This window comes from Euphorbia lathyris, chromosome 9 (genome assembly GCF_963576675.1).
Source record: "Euphorbia lathyris chromosome 9, ddEupLath1.1, whole genome shotgun sequence".
Taxonomy (NCBI): domain Eukaryota; kingdom Viridiplantae; phylum Streptophyta; class Magnoliopsida; order Malpighiales; family Euphorbiaceae; genus Euphorbia; species Euphorbia lathyris.
In genome coordinates this window covers 75462389-75483792 of record NC_088918.1, presented here as the reverse complement: position 1 = coordinate 75483792, position 21404 = coordinate 75462389, and the positions used below count along the sequence as shown (strand labels likewise).

Genomic DNA, 21404 nt, shown 5'->3' with positions numbered 1-21404 from the left:
GAGTGTATCAGCTCCAATAGCTCTGTGGCCCTTACACCAGTTTTGGTGAAAGGCGCCTTTGTCATCTTCCCTCTTAAACAGGATTCACACGTATCATAAGACTGCATGTCAAATGACCCTAGCGCTCCACTAGAGTGAAGCCTAGTTATGCGTTTCTCATTTATGTGGCCAAGACGACAGTGCCAGATATATGTAGGATTCAATTCATTAGTCTTAATCCTTTTAGCGTTTATGTTATAGATTGATTCACTACGTTTTAGATCAAGGATATACAAACCATTTTCTAGAAATGCGGTTCCATAAACAATATTGCCACGATGTATAGAAATCCTACCACGTCCAATATTAAAATTAAAACCGGAAATATCCAACATAGAAACTGAGATAATGTTCCTGCGCATTGCAGGTACAAAACAACAATCTCTAAGTTCTAAAACTAAACCAGTAGGCATCTCTAAAGTGTAATCTCCGATCTCCAAGGCCTCTACACGAGCACCATTGCCGACTCGAAGATCCACTTCACCAGATCCTAACAACCTCCTATTTCTCAGTCCCTGCACATTTGAACAAATGTGAGTACCACATCCAGTGTCTAAAACCCAAGATGTAGAAATAGCCAGATTTATCTCAACAATATAAATACCAGAACCAGAAGCTTTAGCCTTCTGTTTCTCCCTTAGCTTTGGACACGTGTTCTTCCAGTGTCCCTTCTCATTACACTCGTGACAGATATCATCTGCCAAGGCCAACCTAACTTTAGGAGCTGCCGCCTTCCTTGTCTTTGACTTGGCCTTTTGGGCGTTCGCCTTGGACTTGGACTTGGCCTTTCCCTTAGGTGTGTTCCCTTTGTTGGCTGGTAAGGTAGCAATCAGTACAGATTCCTTCCACTCATGTCTACAAACCTTTTGTGAGTTTACAAGACAGTCAAGGAAATCAGTCCCTGAAAGTTTTTCCTTTTCCAAGAGTGGTCTGAGTGAGTTGTTGCTTGTTGCATTCATTATTTCTTTTATGTAACTTGGTGATTTTTATCTACGTGGAAAAATTACATTAGAGTTAGAATAAAGGGCTTAAGCCAAAGATCAAATTAATAATCCATTTTAATTTGTTATTGGTGATATTTATTTGGCTGTCTTGACCAAGATCCACAATCCATCAATAATAGACCGAGCTAGGGCTCCGCCATCGACCATTGACGATTTGGTAGGATAAATTATCCAATCCTCCACAAGGACTCTTGGTTTGATGGGCTTTGTGACACTTAGCCTATCTGTGCTTAGGGCCCGCTCTGAGCTAATGCTACCCACGTTGAGTCCAACCACCATACACGTGTTAGCCATACCGAAGTATCCTAACCCTCGACGGCCCACTAATTACTACAGCATACCTGCTAGGGCACGTCATACACTGTAGCACTACCTGGGAGGAAGAGGTGTGAATCTGGAAAGCACTTTTAAGCGACTCAATATTTCATTATCTGGATTAATTAAGTGATACGGCTTTAACATATAATTATCGCGGGTGATGATCTGGTGATCGTTGCTACTTATATTTCATGTTATACTAAGCAATTGTATAATAAAATAAACATAGAGACTCTATGGGCCTTATAATACATCCTAGTGAAACTAGATAAACTATCTAATCTTCACGGGCTTGCTTCAAGTCTCCTTGGGCTCCCACCATGGGCTTGGACCATTTGGACTTCTTCACGGCCAATTACAATTTTATGAATAGAACCTATTCTAAAATTACATTAATGAAAGAATGGCACGCAGGCCATATTTCCCAAAATAAATTAAATTACAAACCGACTTTAATTTAGGGCCCATAGAACTCTATAACACATTGCTGCACGGTAAGACATAAATATAATGCATGATCATGGCATTCCAAAATCATCTAATAAAGTTAAGCCGAGTTACTTAGGGTGAAATCGCCAATTTTACCATATGTGACTAAGGCCCATAAAGGCCCAAACGGTTAACATCCATTTGTATGCAAAATTACAATTTCGCTCCCACTGAATTTTAGGGTCGTCACATATCTAAAATTTAGCCCTCCCAATTTAAACCGGTGTCACGGTCTATTGGGCCAATTTCACAAATTAACCATATTCAATTTTACACAAATTATCAATTCGATTAAAATTAAATATGCATGCCAATCAAAAACATTTTAATACCAATTAGTTTTTATTAAAACACGTTTAATAAATTAAACGGTACTAGGGCCCTGATTTTATTAAAATTACCCGAGAAAAATTTAAAGATTAAAATCAGTCCCGTCAAATCCAAAATTAAACAAATTCTGAATCTTTAACGGACCCGAAATAGTGACGGGGCTGCTGTCCGCGAACAGCAGCCCCGTGGCTGCCGTCTGGCGGACAGCAGTAGTGCTGCTGTCCGCCCAACAGCAGCCGCGGGGCTGCTGTTCGCGGACAGCAGTCCCACGACTACTGTTCCGTGTCCAAAACTATTTTTTTTCTTTTATTATTTTAAAAAAAATGTTGCTGTATTTTTTTATTTAATTTTGAATTATTCTAAAATTAATTTCAGAACCAAACACACCAAAAATACAGACAGAAATAAAATTGAAACCTTCCTAGAACAATTTCTACACGAGGAATTAATAGGAAATTTCAAAACTTGATTTGGAAAAATAATAAAACCAAATCATATTAATTTTTCAATCAATCAAAACGGACTAAACCATGGCTCTGATACCACTGTTAGGGATTATAGCCAGTTAATCAACTGTAGCGCAGCGGAATTGCGATTTAAAATTTATTTCTAATCCCTTTAATTTGATCTTTGTCCGTTAACCATTGATTGAATAAAACCTTTTGATCCGTTTAGGGATATAAACATACCCGGACTGTCTCTTCTAGAGACGACTGAAGAATCCACAAGGTAGTAAGATCTCCGTAGTCAGGTGCACGAACAGCTATTGAGTTAGAACCGGTGCTAACCGAAGAACGGATGAAGAACTGGAGAGATTGTGAAATTTGCCAAAACTATTCCACTTTATCACCAACTCACATTCTGCCGAAAATCAATTTTTGATTTTCTACCTGAATTAGGTGGTGGCCGAATATACATGTTAAATTAGGGTTTTAGAGTGTTTTAATTTATATATATAGTGTATTCCTAAACCTAATTGGTTTAGGGTTAATTGGTTAATTACAAAACTAATCCAATCCTAATCTAATTACATAAATAAATACCAATAATATTTATTCTATGCAATTGATTATGATTAGATTAAATTTAATTACCCCAATTAAATAAATAACACTAATTAATAAATTGACGTATTAATCTAATTAATTATTCACTGAATGCAATTTCATTAATTTACAAATTAATTAATTATATCCCGCAAACTAATTAATCAATTAAATACTCAACACTTAAGACCATTAATCAATTAATCAATTAATCAACCACCAATTAATTACATTGATATTTTACTATCAATCAATTAATTAATTTCATCTCTCCAATGTACCGTTCTATAAGTTCTAACTCAGATGTTCGATGTGCACGATCCTATGGGACTGTCCTTAGCTAGCAGTGGGCTCACGGCCCACAGACAGTAAGTGGATTCTAACAAACCATTACTGCCCCTAACCAAGACAGAGTTTCAACAGTCTAAAGATGCAGAGACCCTGTAGTTATCTCTTAACGTCTTTTACCATTTGATATCGATATTATAAACTAGAGGCATGGCGTCTGTCATCCTCTCTGATGTTTATGATATTTCTTGATCTTAAGTAGATTAATGAATCCGATAAGTAAACTACTTATCAGGGTGTGGCCACACACTTATCAATCTCACTTATCAAGTGGCCTGTGATATCATCTCACTGTTACATGAGTGGTAATTCCATCACTTCAATATCAATATCAACATGTTCACCTGTTCACCCAATCATACCCGTATTTAGCATCCTGTTACAGACCTGTTAGGCGTATGTCAAAGTGAACCGGATCCCATATTGATATTATAATGAAATCTGGTCTGAAGATAGTTAGAGACCTACTTAAGAAAACTAATGACACAACCATCATGTAGTTTTCTCGGGCGGATCGATCCAGTCACATGTATACAACATGTACCTATATTCACAACTGACTTATCAAGTGCTATGACTAGTATCAATTACTACCATACAGTCGTCGAATATACAAGTCTGTGGTCCTAATCATTCCCATGATAGAATAGACTTGGGATATGGTTTTACGATTATCAATCAATGGATTCTCTATTCATATTATAGCACAAGATATAAATGAACTAGATTAATGCCTTTATTAATGTAACACAAATAGTGTATCTATGCAAGAATAATCAAAAAGCATAATACAATATACATGAACCAATGCCTAAGAACTAGGGCACACCAACAAGTCCGACTCGGCCACGGCGACCCTGGGGAAGTGTCCGTGCTTCATAGGTTGAGACAAGGAAGAGTGTTTTGCATCCTCTGATTTATTTACTTATAAAGTTAGCTCTAATTTTACGACACAGTTTAGGAGATGAACTTTTGGATGGTTGTTTAGTTACATATGTTGAGAAAAATATATTTGTTAGCATTGATAATGAAAAAATTATTCAACGCTTTCAAAATATGAAGAAACGTAGAGGACAATTATGAAGGATATTAAGTTATGTAATTTATTTTAATATATTTTAATTGACATAATTTATTTGTATTGTTATTATTATTATTTTTTTGGATAAAAATAGTGAATATGTAGATGCATCCTGAATTTGGTCCAAAAGATTGACTGGTCATCTGAATTTTGGAGATGTTTCATCAATTATTTGAACTTATTTATTTAGAGGGCGTCTTGAACTTGGCCGACCCTGAAGTTGGCCTAAACGAATGACTGGTCATCTAGATTCTGAAGATATTTCATTAATCACTTGAACTTATTTATTTAAATTGACACATTGATATATTTTAAGCAATATATCGTCCTTCTAATGTATTGAACCTGTAAGGAAAAAAATTGATCTTTCCCAATAACTTCAAAGGATTAAAGCACTATTTGACTACTTATCTATCTAAAATGTTGGTTTTTGGGCCATGATATGATCTATTATTTGGTAACATTTGCATCTCATATATCCAAAATGTTAGCTTTTGCACTCTGACATATTATTTGGTTACATTTTTCCCCTGAGCTATCTAAACTTAGTGAAATCTCAACCATCCATACTGGTTTGAAATTTCACCATGGTCAGGGGAGCAAATGTAACCAAATAATAGATAAAGGGGCGAAAATAAGAATTTTGGATAGATCAAATGGAAAATGTTAGCAAATAATAGATCAGGGTGAAAAATCAAAATTTTGGACAGGTCAGAGGCAAAATAGTGTTTTATGCCTAACTTCAAAACAATATTGACCTTAACGCTATAAGTAGATGTATCATGTATGGCATAAACAATATATTTATAAGTATAGTTATAAGAAACATTTGATCAAATTGGTTAGGCTCATCTATCGTTTCAATTTAAAGTAGCAATTGATGAAGATGTTATAAGTTGAAACATTTGGACTATAATATATAAAGAAAAGGAAGAAATCTTAAATGTTATCACAAAAAGAAGTGCATGAAATAATTTATTTTCATTTAATTCATAAAATACGATAAAATCTTTCTGAAATTACTAATCTTTTCATCTTTAACAAATTACAGTTTAGCTAAGACAGTAAAATCAAAGAGAACATGATTTTCACTGATGTGAAAGATACTTCTTGGCATCAAATTAGATTTACTATATTATAAAGACACAGCAGTCAAATTTAGATCCAAGAAAGAAAGAAATCTATTTTTACCTCTTATTTTGGTCCATTGAAAAGAGGTTCCTTTGACAACATCTAAAGACCACATGCCAATTGCAGTTGAATACTATTTGGCTCCCAAAACAAGTTCACTTTAGCTGTCCTGCACATTTATAACAAATACATTAACAATGAACTCAAAAGCACCGATGCATAATTCAGCAATGTAAATATATATATACACACACACACTATAATCTACAACAAATTGACCAAAAGATGGACGACCTTGTATTTTGCAGGTTTGCTATATTATATAAAACAAGAAAGATTACTATCAGATTGGTTCATTTGTCAACACAAACATAATGAGCAAGCACTTTATTTCTCTACCAAACTAAAACATGCATCTCACTTGAATCTTTCTGAATCTTTAATACAGCTTCGACAATGCCTCCCTGGAAAAACTCCATGATCAAGTTACATGCTATCTAGTGATATTACAATCTAAAACAAGTGCATGTTTCGCTTTCCTGCCCTTAGAACCTACATTTTCTGTTTATCTGAGGCTCATTAACAGAGAACCTCCAATCTCTCAAATTACTTTGACGAAATAGGAACATAAAAACTGTTCTATTGAATAAATAGTCATTACACAAAATTGTCTTCAAACTATAACTGCCCTGAAACTGTGATCGAGTTACAGATTATTTTTCCCTTTAAACAGAAAAAAAAAGAACTTATTAAAAACAGAATCTCAAGCAGAAATCCTATTTCTCACAAATAATACTCTATAACCCAATGCAAAAGAGTCACAAAAATCCAGCAGCACAAGTTAGCACAGCAACATGTATTTAATTACTCTTCTATTTTTCTCTATTTAACATCAATGCATGCCCTCATATTGTGATGATTAGAAGAAAATGAGGCGTCTATCAAATTATATTCTCTTTTGTTAAAAACAGAGCCACACAGAATCTCAACTACAAATCCTATTTCTCACAAATAATACCCTTTCTCCTTATGGTTAAATTCAATATAATCTGCAAACCTCTTAAAATTACAGAATAGTGTGCTACAAAAGCAAAACATGAGGACAAGCTCTAGAAATACTTTCAAGGAAATATGAACTTAAAAACATTCTACAAACTATAGCTGCTGCAGCTGTTAAGAATAAGCCAACAGAATTCATTCAAATAATCAGAACTATCTATTTGCATCAAAGTTGAGAAATAAAAATGTGTAACTAAATCCGTTTGCTTCAGCTACAACAACGTAAACATCAACAATATGTACCATTGTACTTCAGGCAGAATCAACTCCAAACAAGTTTAAGGTATTCTCCATCTACCAATGAATTTCTCCTATAACTCGTTCTAGACAGAGAAAGGAAAAAAAGCATATTCTCATACTCAAAACTCATCCAGCAAAGAAATCTCTATCCCTAGCATAAAGTCCCTCTAAAATATTCTGATTGACTCTATACACTTATATTATATCGGGCAAAAGACCCGTACAAATAATTTAGAGCAGCAAAACATCATTTGTAATCAGGTGTGATAAATGTAAATTTCAACTCACCACTTAACTTTGATACGCATGAAGATGATTATAGTAATTTCAGGATGGCATTGTTCTCCGCAACCAAAGCTAATGTGGTGTTATCTGCTGAGAAACCCTTGTCACGCATGTCATGTATAAGTTTTGCTGCTGTCTCCAAATCCTTGTGCCGCAGAAAGGCATGAATAATCAAATTATAAGAGCAATTATCTGGCAAGCGAACATCGTTTTGCATGTTTTTGAAGACTTGGTATGCTTCATCTAGGTGTCCTTTCCTAGCAAGTCCATTGATTATTATATTAAATGTGTAGTTTGTAGGCTGCAACCCATCGACACAAAGTCTCGATAACAATTTCTTTACATCTTTAAACCTTCCAACTTTGCACATGCCTTCAATTAGGATATTATACGTAGCTATAGAAGGCTTTAAATTACTCACTTGCATTTCATGAAATAAGGAGGCTGCTACTTCAAGATACCCGTTTTCACAAAAACCATGTAGCAAAGTTGAGTATGTTACTACATTCGGAAGGTAGCCACTTGCACATGTATCTCTAAAAAATTCAAGTGCTTCCCAAGGCCTTCTTGCATGACATAAGCCGTATATAATAGAACTATAAACATAATGATCAGGAACTAAACCTCTAGAAGACATTTCACTAACAAGTTGCTTCGCCTTGTAAATACATTTCTTCTTACAATACCAATTGATCAAGATGCTATAAGTATGGACATCAGGATGGCAACCCTTTCTCGTCATCACATCAAACACTTTCCTAGCTAGATGCATTTGTCCATGTAGACCATATCCATCTATAAGCGAACTATATGTAACGACATCAGGCTCAAAACCCATTTGAATCATTCTGCTTAAAATAGATTGAGCCTTTATTATCATTCCATCTTTGCAAAGTTCATCTACTAATACATTAAAAGTCACTACATCTGGTACTATATTCCTTTCCAACATTTCTTCGAACAACGCCGAAGCTTCCTTCCACTTACTTGAATAGCAAAGACCATGAATTAGTGAAGTGTGAGTGACAACATCAGGCAAAATTCCTTGAGTTTTAATTTCTTTGAAGAGTTCAAATGCTTCATCAACTTGGTTACATTTGCAAAGACCGTCAATAATGGCACTGTATGTCACCACATCAGGCTCACAACCTTTCTCAGCCATTCTTTTGACCAAACCCATAGCCAAATACAATTTTCCAATTTTACACATACCATTTACAATCACAGTATAAGTACGCACATCAGGTTGATGACCCATAGCTACAATTTTATCAAACAAATCTACTGCATGACCAATTTTACCATCTCTACATAATCCATTGATTAAAGTAGTGAAGGTTACAAGGTCAGGTTGAAAACAGAGCTTCAAAATTTTAGCGAGAATAGAAAACCCCAAATCCACACTCTGTAAATGGCAGAAGCAATTAATTAAGATGTTACAAGTATACAAATCAGGTTTAATACTCACCAATTCCATCTGGTTGGACAAAGAAATGACAGTCTGAAATTGTTTCATCTTCACCAGTGAAGAAGACAATTTATTGAACTCGATTACGGATGGCTGGGGCTTCGTGCGAAGAAGGTTATGGAAGGAAGAGACAACTTCATTGACCTCAGCAGCAGAGTTATGAGTATGGAGGGGAGAAATGAAAGCCGGAATCTGATGAAATGGAGAAAAGGAAGAAAGAATAAGGCGTCTAGAGCTGAAGGTGAGCATTGTCATTGTGGATCTGATCTGAATAACAAAAGCAGATTGGAAATGGAGAAAATTGGGGATTTTGATTTGAATGTATAACTAAGTTAGGTCTTTTATCGTCTGATTTTATCTACACCTTAATATTATTAATCCATATTATAGGCTTCCTGAAATTAATGGAATCAATCAACCTATATCAATTCATTTAATACCCAAAGATTATGAAAGAACCTAAATTAAATTGACTTTTCAATTGAGATAGATTAAAAATACGCCTACTGCTTTCCCAGCCCCTTAACTTGTCCAAATTGATCATTTTACCCCATCTACTCATCGAATGTCTTATTTATCCAATTAACTCCATAAAAGTGGTATTTCTCACCCCATCAACTTGTCCATTTATCCCCCCAAACTCATAGAATGTTCTATTTACCCCCTTAACTCCAAAAAAATGATATTTTTCACCCCTTACAATCTGTTATCGAAGTCTAAATTGATAACTTTTTTTAAACGTTAAACCTATATTTATGTTATTTTGTAAGTGGAACCTAAATTGATACGTCCCCAAAAATCATATGCCTATTTTGGTACATTATACCTACATATAATGTATTTAACTTGTTTATATTAATGTTCTTGTTATTTGTTTTTTTTTATTTGTTCTTTCTCTTTTCAACTTTTTTTACTACTATAAAGGGATAAGACATACAATTTTTATGGAGTTAAGAGGGTAAATAGGATCCTAAGTAGTGAGAAATACCACTTTTATGGAGTAATGAGGTAAATAGGATATTCGATGCGTTGAGAATGGGTAAACTGACAAATTTGGACAAGTTAATGGGGTAAGAAATACCATTTTTATGGAGTTAATGGGGTAAATAGGACATTCGATGAGTTGGAGGGGTAAAATGACCAATTTAGACAGGTTAAGGGGGCTGGAGAAGCATTAAGCCTTAAAAATATTTGCAATGTTTGATTCATTTGTTGTTAGTATATAAATTAATAGTATCAGCAACGTTTGTTTGATTCATTGTTAGTACATAAATTGTTGAATATCAACATGTTTATTATAAAAATAAAAAAATATAATGGTATATAAATTAATAAAAATAATTTGTATAGTTAAATTAAAATTAAAAATAATAATTTATCGAACAATTTTTTTATTTTTTTATTTTGGTAGGAATAGAAAAGGAAAACCAGAAAACATAACCTAGGATTAACCTAAGGAAGCTAACCACAACCACATCTTCCATAAGAAGAGAGTAAAAATAATCAGGAGGATAAGCAAAGGTAGTGACGTCCAACATCTTCTCATGTCCAGCAGTCGCCAAACGATCCACTACCCGGTTCTGCTAGAAAGAGCAAAACCTTCTAATTCCTTTGATAAGATTATGACTATTTAAACAAATAGCATTTTTTTCGGAAATCATTTTGATAGCCTCAAGGTTGTTAGACTCTACAATCAATTTCTTCAAACCCAGACTCATGGCAAGTTTAAGGTCAGAAAAGATCTCCCAAAGTTTAGCCGAAAAGGACGAACCCAAACCCAGATTCTGAGTAAACCTAGATTCTGAGTTAACCCAGACACCCAGGCACCCCCATCATCTTTCAGAACACCACCTGCAGTAATCTTACCGTCCTTCAGGAAAGATCCATCAGTGTTTTGTTGAAACACCTTTCCACATGATTTTGATTTGACAAAATTATTCAAATAAAAATATTCTAACACATTAAATTTAATAAGCTTTGATTTATTATACTAATGTGTTTGTTCAATGTTGAGTTTGGTTGTGTATAAGACTTTGAGATTAACTAAGCCCAAAAGGCCCGTAAAGTGAAAGTCAAAGCCCAAGTCAACACATCAATATCATTCGGTCAAAGCAGATTCAAAACGAGGCCGTATCAAATAAAACGACGACTCAGCCTGAGAAGGATCGAGAAGCCTACGTGGCAAAAGCTTCAAGATGAAGCTGCTGAGTTGGACGACATCACAGTCTGGTCAGCGGCAGAGAATGTTCAACTTAGAGACAAAGTAATTCTACTTTAGAAAATATTCAGAAGGCACAGAAAGCTGTCTCGTGGACTTTTCCCAAAATGTCGAAACATTCTGCCAAAGTCTGACGAAGACAGAAGATGCAAGAATTCTATTGGCCAACGACGCTGAGCACGCCCAGAGTGACAATGACAGGAAGTCGTTTCCCTCCAACGGTTATTTCGAAATTCGAAATCAACCGGTGCCTCAGATGTCACTATATAAAGGCCATCCATTTGCTTCAATCCATACAGAACTTGATCAAGCCATTACGCTGACCAAAATTCTACTCAAAGTTCTGCAAGAAAAAGCAAAGCAAAATTTCAAATTTGGATGCATAAGAACACACCTGTTAGACGAGGTGCCGAGGTGCCGAGGTGCCGCGGCCTAATCTCCCGGGCGGACCGGGGGGTGGACAACCTCATGGCGACGTAAGCGGTGATTAGCGCCGAAAGCAACCAATCGTGGAATCAAGCTGCTCGGCAGGACCAGAGCTCGGAGATATGGAAGAGTCGCCACCCACGAATGGGAAAATGAACACAGATCCCTTGCGGGAGACCGGTGTGGGTTCGGGAAACTTAGGTACGAGCCGAGAAGGCTAGCTCCTTTCCGGAGAAAGGCTACTAGGCACCCCGACATCGCCCGGTTATGAACCACCGGCCTCCTACTCAGCATGTTAGGCGATAACGGACTAATCGTATACTTCTTTAAGTTTAAAATTCATTTGAAACCTTTTCTTTCTCTTTTAGAAACCGTTTTGAGCATATATTATTGAAAAGCCACATTAGTAAAGAATCACCCATTTATGTTATACATACACAGAAAAAGGGGGAAGGAAGAAGTGATTTATTTACAACTTTATTTAAATGTCATGTTGTGTGTTTGTTCTAACTTATTTCCCCAAAACGAGCTTATTTACATGGTTCGCACCTTAATCGCCGTTGGAACGATTTAGGTGCGTTTTAAAACCCCTTTTGATGAAGTTTACCCGAATCGCCGTTGGAACGACTCAAGTATTTGAAAACGTTAAGACAAAAACCTTTTGATAGGAAAACGTGATTAAACATACAAGTCAATTTTGTTTTGTACAAATCCTTTAAAAAAATGACTCAAAATCTCTATTATTCACAAAGAAAATGATTTTAATTACAATGTTCGCTTAATCCGTCGTTGGAACGGACTAAGGTTTTAAAACGTGGTGTTTTGAGAAACGATTTGAAATGTTAACGAAAATAACTCTATTTATTTACATTAGAAATCTCTAAAAACTCATTAGTTTAAATAATTCAATTGAAAACTCTCTTTTTGTGATTTATTTTCCCCTTTTATTTAATGGACTATTTACCCATTGGAATTACAATAATAAACCCCTTTAAACTAATATTCACACTCAAATAAAGCCCATTTGAAATATGGACCCATGAATAAGTCAAAAGAATAAAGAAAATAATTTAAACATATATATATGCATTTAAATCAAAAATAGAATATAAAAATAAGAGTTAATACAAAAGAAACTATATGTATATAAAAATAATAGGTACAATATATCTATACTTTAAAAGTGTGAAAATAATAAGTAAATCTTATGAATAAGAAAATAACATTTATCCAAAAATAATTTCATTCAATAATCAATAAAATAACCCAAATATCCCAAAACTACATATATTCATAACTATTATAGTTTTAAATACCCAAAAATAACATATACTAATATCTATTAATTATTTCCCAAAATGCCCAAATAAATAACATTTAAAATATAACCCAAATGAATAAAAAGAAGGAAGACATATATACATATATACTTATATTGTAAAGTAGAATAAAAAATGGTATACAAATATTCTAAAATAATTATATATGCTAAAGGTCTAAAATAGTTTGAAAAACATATATTACATAATTATACATATATATATGAAGGATGGAAAGCTTAAAAGTTGAGAAAAGGGGACTGAAATGGCGTTTTTTATATTCTGGCAGATTTACCGACGGAAAATCAGTCGGTAAACAGCCTTTAGTGACAGAATTGGCAAATTACAGCAGCACTCCAAATGTTTCCAGATTTATTCAAAAGCTTTAAATTAAATCTAATTCAATCGTTTTGGATTTCCGAACTACCAAAAATGGATCATAGTCAATAACGGAAATTCCTAAAACGATGTTTTTATTTTAAAACGTTATTTGGAAATTTTTTTTAAATTAAAACTTATAATTACAACGTTTTTTCGATACCCGAACTACCCTTTTTATCGGGTCACGGTTCGTATTGGGATATCAAAACGAGGTTTTCTATTTTAAAACAAAACCGAATTAATTTAACACGAAACGAAAATTAAAAAAATACGCTAATTATATAGGGAAACGGGTCCCGGAACTTTGGGCGACGCCCAAGCAAAATTGGGCGTCGCCCAAAGCCGTTGGGCGGCCGCCCAACGCTACGTTGGGCTACCGCCCAACATTTGTTGGGCGAGCGCCCAACCATCGTTGGGCGTTCGCCCGACGTGGTTGGGCGTCCGCCCGACGACCCCCGGGGCGTGCCTCGCGCTGTCGGACGTGCACACCCCGCGGTCGCCGAGCGCGCGTTCTGCGCCGTCGGACACTCACGCGTCGCGGCCGCCGAACGCGCGCTTCGCGCTACCGGGCGCGCACGCTCAGTGGCCAACGAGAGCGCGCACCGTGCCACCAGACCCGGGCACTGTTCGGACGTCGAGAGCGTGCCACTCGTGGCGCGCCCGACGGGCGCCGAGTGCACGTCCCGTGCCGCCGAGCGGGCGTTCGACCATTGTCGACCGCGCGCTGGATGCCGCTAAGCACCCGCGCCATGCCGCTAAGCATACGCGAGCCACCTTACCGGTAACAGCGACCCGCCGTAACTTACTTTTTTTTTCGAAACTTTCGGAATCAATCGCTTCAACCGTCCTGTTTTCAGGTTTTCGTCACAGGTACTCCGACTCGGTGTCTACAGTTGCCCCTACTTTGTTATTTTGACAGTGATGTGTGTGTTTTGAAAACGTTTTTTGCTAACGCAACACATGCAATGTAAAATATATAAAAGTAAAGGACACGTAAAGAGTAGGAGGGAGCATACCTGACCTTCACGGTGCACGTTCCGGTGCCGTTCTCCGATTCTTTCCCCTCTCGCCTTTGGAGCGGCTGTCGGTGGATGTTCTTTTCTCGGAATCTAGCGTACGTTGGCTACGGGTAAGAATGGCTCAAAAGCAATTTCGGTCATGATCGTAAGTAAAATGGCTCAAAAGCAACCCTGGTCCACGACCGTGGGTAAGATGGCTCAAAAGCAACCCTGGTCTCTAAAACGACCGCAGACAAAATGGCTCAAAAGCAACCCTGGTCTCTAAAACGACCGTAGGCAAAATGGCTCAAAAGCAACCTTGGCCTCTAAAACGACCGCAGGCAAAATGGCTCAAAAGCAACCCTGATCTCTAAAACGACCGCAGGAAAAATGGCTCAAAAGCAACCATGGTCTCTACAACGACCGCATGCAAAATGGCTCAAAAGCAACCCTGGTCTCTAAAACGACCGCAGGCAAAATGGCTCAAAAGCAACCCTGGTCTCTAAAACGACCGCAGGCAAAATGGCTCAAAAGCAACCCTGGTCTCTAAAACGACCGCAGGCAAAATGGCTCAAAAGCAACCCTGGTCTCTAAAACGACCGCAGACAAAATGGCTCAAAAGCAACCATGGTCTCTAAAACGACCGCAGGCAAAATGGCTCAAAAGCAACCCTGGTCTCTAAAACGACCGCAGGCAAAATGGCTCAAAAGCAACCATGGTCTCTAAAACGACCGCAGGCAAAATGGCTCAAAAGCCACCCTGATCTCTAAAACGACCGTAGGCAAAATGGCTCAAAAGCAACCCTGGTCTCTAAAACGACCGCAGGCAAAATGGCTCAAAAGCAACCCTGGTCTCTAAAACGACCGCAGGCAAAATGGCTTAATAGCAACGATTGTTTCTGGATTTTCCTACAATACTGTTGTCTGTATTTTCTCGCTGGAACTAATGTCTCGGGGGTTTGAGGGGAACACGTTTTAGTCTAGAATGATGTAGACTAAAGATCATTTTTTGTTGACTGTCGTCTGAATTTTGACTGGTGCCACTATTCTGTAAAACTTGACTGTCGTCTGGAGTTCATATCTTGACAATATTGGCGGCTGTCTGGGAGAAATGCAGGCTGAAACCGACTGCAAATCGGAGGTCTGTAGACCCGGTAATTAATTATTTACTTTTTATCTTTATGTCACATCGTACCTTTTTCACTATTTACGGGAATGTCATTCCCTCTTCCTATATAAGGTGGTGGGGTTTCATTTCAACCCCACACCTTCTCTCTCTCCTTTCTCTCTCTAGACTTTGATTTGGATTATTTTCGGGATGGATTTAGATGAATGGGATGGCACACGGGGCATGGATGAGGTTTACGCGAACCTCGATAGAGTGGACCCTTTCCACGACCCTACCACGCATCTGAGCCGGACACGCTGCAACGAGGTAAGTACTTTCTTTCTTTTATTTGATTCAATTTCTAGGCTTTAGTATTCCTATCCGAACATGATTCGCATGCTAACCTTAGATTGCCTTAGAGGACTTTAGCTAGAAAACATGAACTTCTTTACGTACAAGCAACACTTGTTTATTTCTGTGTAAGAATGCGAGCTATATGCATGTAAATAGTGACACTACGAATTTATGCATGCTAACAGTAAAAAGTAGCGTGACCAGTAAAAACGTGAATAGTGCACGTGAATAGTAAAAACGTGAATAGTGAAAACTCAACTAATGCACGTGAATAGTGCACGTGAATAGTGAAAACTTAACTAATGCACGTGAATAGTAAACACGTGAATAGTGAAAACTCAACTAATGCACGTGAATAGTAAAAACGCGAATAGTGAAAACTCAACTTATGCACGTGAATAGTAAAAACGTGAGTAGTGCACGTGAATAGTGAAAACGGGAACAGTAAAAACTCAACGAATGCACGTGAATAATAAAACCTAGTCTATGCTTCTAAACTTTACATGAATGACCCTAAAGGAGAGATTTCTACAGAAAGTTGGTCCTAACTGACCGGACGTCTCTAGGTTAGATAATGAAAGAATACCTAGTCTTGACGCGTTCTCATTAATTGTATGCTTTAGGAGCTGTATTTAAATTTTCTTGTCTTGTCCCTTTTTAGTTTATTGAGATCTCCGGGACCACCGCCGAGATTCACTCATGGTATGCTAGGCTGGGTGCCACGGCGAGAGCCCGCGTGCGCGAGTTGGGCTTCGAGCCTTTCATTGCGGCGCTGCCCCGCACCAACGGGGTATGTGACCCTTTTGGCCTACGAGCCTTATGTGAGCGGTGGGTTGACTCGACCCACACCTTCCACTTTTCTTTTGGGGAGATGACCATCTCGCCCAGAGATTTTTCACTACTGACAGGGTTGCGAGGGAGCAGCACTCCCGTTCCCTTTCATTTCGATATGATGCGACCACGGGTCGACCTTGCTAGGCTCGCTGCCCTGATTGGACCGGGAGTTCGTCTTTGCGCCAGATCCACTCCGGCGAAGTTCATTTCCACCGCGAGCCTCTTGATTCGATGATATTTCTGCGAGACTGACGATACCGACTTGGCGGTTCGTAGTTTCTTGGTATATACTCTGAGTGAGACGATTTTCCGCACGAAGGGCGGAAAGGTACACGCGGGTCTAATTCAGGCACTCAGCGATTTGGATGCAGCGGCTTCCTACGATTGGGCGGGGGCAGGCTTAGCCTTTCTCTACAAGTTTTTGGATATGACTTGCCGGAATCGCAAGGATTTCGGTGGTTACACCTTTGCTCTGCTGGTACGTGACGCCTTCTTGACTTGCCCGTCTTATCTTCTCCGCATTCCTTTTTTTCACTCCTAGTCCTTTTTTTTACCGCAGGTGTGGGCGTATGAGAGGCGCATCCTTCCTAGCTGGTCTCGACCTCGGCCGAGAGTACCGAGGCCGCCTTTCATGACCTGGTGGAGAGATTTTGACTTGGACGCCGAGAGGAGTCGGACGGTGCCGCGGCTCCTTGATTGGATCGATTCGTTGACTCTCAGACATGTAGATGTTTTTGAGTTGTGTTAGATTCTCGTTTGAACTGACCTGACTTTCTCCTTGTGTTTTTTTTCTTTTCTAGATTAAGTTCAGGTGGGACGACCTCGACTTCGGTCCCGATTATATGTATGTATCTATGATCCAGGAGCAGCAGTGTGTGCTCACCGGCCCCTGCGTGCGAGCATGGTATTTGGGGGATCGAGGCATCACCGGGGTTAGTGACGCGCACTGGACGCCGGGCGAGATTCCCGTTTCTATGTTTGCTGTGCGGACCATGCCCCTGTCGACCATTCGCCAGGACTTGACCCGCCGGTTTGTTGGTAGAGTGGTGTGGGTTCATGTCGGGGGTCGTGAGCTTTACTTATCTACTCTGCTGAGCGCGAGGGATGCCCCGGCGGCAGTGATGGAGGTAGATCCGGTGACAGATGTATTTTCAAGGGAGGCTGTCGCGTCAGTCTTTGGTCAGGAGGAGGTCCCGGTAAGTGATTCCGCCCTTTCTACCTTTTATTCAGGAGATGATTAGAGGTATTTATTGTGTTTTCTTTTTTTTTCGCAGGAGGGGTCCTGGAGGAGCGCCCATCTGTCGGATTTCTTTGGCGGCACGGGTGCTCAGATATCCGCAGGCGAGCCCTCCTACCATGTCGGCGAGTCTCCCAGCGCTGCTCGATCGGAGAGGTCTTCCCTAGGCGTGCCCGTACCGGACTACGGGAGAGCTTTTGCCACAGTTTGTTATGACGAGCTCGGGGCAGCTTATGCGGGAGTCGAGATAGCTCCTTCAGTCTTCACCTCGAGAGTACCATTTGACCCTTCAGACGCTTCTACGACCACGAGAGAGGTTTGCACCGATTATGTGGGACTGGCTGGTCATCTCCGAGACCGCCTCAGCTTGCGCTGCGCCGCTCACCTGGTATGTATCATTACTTTACTTTAGTGTAGTGGAATGCATGCATGTATGTATGATTTATGTTCTTGCCTATGCTGCTTCTTATTTTTATCTGTTTTTCCTTTCTTTTCTTTAGAGCGATCTGCATGCCCACGGGCGGAGGCAGAGTGAGTCGGATAATAAAATAAAGAGTCTAGTCCTCGGATAATACCTTTAATTCGGTATCTGACAGTCGAAGCCGATTGATTCCACGAACCGCGAGCTCCCGTTTTTAATGAAAATTTAGTAAAAAATTGAACTTAGGAAATTTGGAATTTTTGAGAAAAAAAAATATTTTTCTCAAAAAAATTCACCCTCTCTCTAAAAATGTTTAGAGTGAGAAAGTTTATCCAAAAATGCCTCTTCCTTTTTCTCCCTCCTCTTTTGCATGGGGATCCGTGCCTTATATAGGCCAACGGATCCCGGAACAATGGGCGACGCCCAAAAGAAATTGGGCGTCGCCCATTGAGGTTGGGCGGCTGCCCAACCATGCGTTGGGCTACCGCCCAACCTTGTTGGGCGGCCGCCCAACTTTCGTTGGGCGGCCACCCAACGGCGTTGGGCGAGCGCCCAACGCGAGGTTGGGCGCCCGCGCCCAACCCTCGTCGGGCGTTCGCCCGACGCGTTGGGCGTTCGCCCAACGTGGTTGGGCGCCCGCCCGACGACCCTTAGGGCGTGCCCCGCGCCGCCGAACGCGCGCCTCGCGCTACCAGGCACGTGCGCTCAATGGCCCATGAGGGCGCGCACCGCCATCGGTCCCAGGCATCGCTCGGGCGTCGAGAGCGTGCCACTCGCGGTGCGTCCGACGGACGCCGCGCGCACGTCTCGTGCTGTCGAGCGGGCGTTCGACCATCATCGTCCGCGTGCAGGATGCCGTTACGCGCCTGCGCCGTGCCGCTATTCTTCCTCCATTTATTCTTCCTTATATATTTTTCAAAACTTCCGGAATCAATTGCTTCAACTGTCTCGTTTTCAGGTTTTCGTCACAGGTCCTCCGACTCGGTGTCTACACCAGGCATGTCTTCATATGTCCAAGCAAACACAATTTCGTATTTTTTAATTATTCTCTCGAATTCTTTTCTCTCTTCAATAGTTAATTCTTGAGCAATTTGTATAAGTTTAGGATTTTCATCCGTACCAAGATTGAAAGTTGACATTTCTATTGTATTGATTTCAAAAGTAGGCATGTTATATGAATGAGCATGCATGGAATGATCACGATCAACATCAAGCAAGTAAGCAAAATCAGAATTCATTTCATTGATAGTGTGGGTGATTACATCGTCGGATTCAAACAAAGCAGTAATACAATTTTCATCCTCCAGGTTCTCGGGCTCCTTATATGCTTTGGGGGTACTAGGCTCATTTCCCGCTCCGGCGGTTGCTTCAATGGTGATGACTTGTTCCTCGGCGTTCAAGTCTAGCATCATAATCTCCTCGACAAAGCAGCTCACCTTTCCCTTGCCCCAGTCGGTAACATCATTGAAAATTTCGAACCCTGGCAAGATCTTCCCTTCTGCGCTAGTCCATGCCTCGGGGGTTCCAGAATATGCTTTTCCATGCCCCTCGCTCACAAAATACTTCCTCAGGCCTACTTTTCCTTCAGTGCTTTCATTAGATGGACCTCCTTGCTCATATCCCAAACCCCTCCGGGTTTTCTGACTCTTAAAATCCGGAAACTCTGGCAACCCCTGATGGTGTGCTCCTAAGCCCATTCCCGGGATGAAACCTCCCTTCATCATCTTGACCACGTCGGTGGTCATGCTTGACTCGTAAATCCCGGAGACTTGGAATCCGGAGAAGAGTTGAGGCTCAATTCCCAATGCTGCCACCGAGCTCAGTTTCTCAGCTCTGATTGTCACTATCTCCTCCCCAAAGGGGAATTTAATCATTTGATGGAGCGTGGAGGGCACACCTCCCAACTTATGGAACCATGGGCGTCCCAATAATACAGCAAAGGTTACCGGGATATCCAGCACTATGAACTCAGTTTCTTCCTCATGTGGCCCCACTCTCAACTTGGCCTTGAAGACTCCTTCAATGTGCCTGCGGCTATCGTCATATGCTCTAATCACAGTTTCAGAGGCTGTCAAATCTCCTCTCTCTACTCCCAACTTGGACAAGAGTTTCAACGGACAAACATTAATAGCCGATCCATCATCGACCATCACACAGCTAGTCTTCTTCCCTTTGATTTCTGCTCGGATATACAAAGGCTTATTGTGAGCCTTCCCCTCCTCTGGGAGATCCTCATCAGTAAATGTGATTTCTGTCCTTTTTCGGGCCATAATTGCCCCTACTAGCGCTGCCGGCTCAGTGTCGGTGGAAATAACCAGATTCTGCAACTCTTTCATCAAGTTTTCACGATGGTACTTAGAATGGCATAAAACTTCCCAGACTGTGGACTTAGCTTGTGTCTTCTTCAACTGTTCAAGAACTTGGTCATCGGGCTTAGGAGCCGACCCTTCTCCTACCTCAGTCTCTATCATGGGTGCCTTTCCCTCGGCCACTCGACCTGATCTTGTCATTACGGCAATTTCCGGCTCATCATCCGATTCGTCCCAAATGTTGATAGGAATCCTCCGATTGGCATCTTCCTCATCCGAAGAACTCTCCCAAATGTCCACAATCATTAAATCCATGACGTGAGGAACGTTCGGATTCAAATAAAAGGGATCTGCCGATCCATACAAAGCCCAACCTATCAACTCATCATAATCACGGAGGGATACTCTGCTCATTCTTTTGGCGACCAACGGAATAGCGCCTCGTTGTATGCACATAAGATGTACCTTATCGCTCATTGTTTCATGACACTGCTCATAGCGGTGCCTCCACCTTCTAGCATAATCCACAAACGGTTCCTCGGGGAATTGCTTGATCCTATCCAGATCGTCCAGGGATCCCGTCCACGGAACATACATTTCGTACCTTGCCACAAAGGCACTTCTGAGCGGTACCCAATGACCCATTTCTTCCTCTGATAGACCTTGATGCCACAACAAGGCCTCACCCATCAGAGTTTTCGGAAAATGTTCATGTAACTCACATTGCGGAAATCCGGCATTATACATGTGATTGCGGAATAACCTCGCATGCTCAACAGGATCCTGGTATCCACCATACCTAGGCATCGCTAACACCGCATCAGGTGTTTGGTAAGACGGGGAATCCGGGGTTTGCTCTGCCAGCATCCACACTGTATACTCCTTGATAAATCTTTTTGTCATCGCCGCCCAGTCGGTCTTAACATACATCGGCAGCGATATGTACCACATTAGCGGCTCAC

The 21404-nt window shown here is 40.2% G+C and overlaps 1 protein-coding gene across 4 annotated transcripts; it reads right to left on the bottom strand.

Moving 5' to 3' along the window:
- Positions 1 to 399: 399 nt before the first annotated feature.
- On the bottom strand, positions 400 to 9217 carry LOC136205793 (pentatricopeptide repeat-containing protein At1g62910-like). Of its 4 annotated transcripts, XR_010676086.1 has the most exons (4): positions 7374 to 9217; positions 5847 to 5955; positions 2870 to 3070; positions 400 to 1029 (listed from the first exon to the last, which is right to left on the bottom strand). XR_010676086.1 is itself a non-coding variant. In XM_065996582.1 (2 exons), the coding sequence occupies exon 1, from the start codon at positions 9091 to 9093 to the stop codon at positions 7402 to 7404; it is 1692 nt and encodes a 563-aa protein (XP_065852654.1). In that variant the 5' UTR covers positions 9094 to 9217; the 3' UTR covers positions 4205 to 5950; positions 7374 to 7401. The 4 variants fall into 4 exon arrangements, 2 of the variants coding, with proteins under 2 accessions (XP_065852654.1, XP_065852653.1); XR_010676085.1 differs by lacking the exon at positions 400 to 1029 and having other exon boundaries at positions 2459 to 3070; XM_065996582.1 differs by lacking the exons at positions 400 to 1029; positions 2870 to 3070 and having other exon boundaries at positions 4205 to 5950.
- Between the last annotated feature and the right edge of the window lie 12187 nt (positions 9218 to 21404).

Excerpts from the sequence above, each read along its gene's own strand:
- LOC136205793 (XM_065996582.1), bottom strand. The coding sequence starts at position 9,093 with ATGACAATGCTCACCTTCAGCTCTAGACGCCTTATTCTTTCTTCCTTT.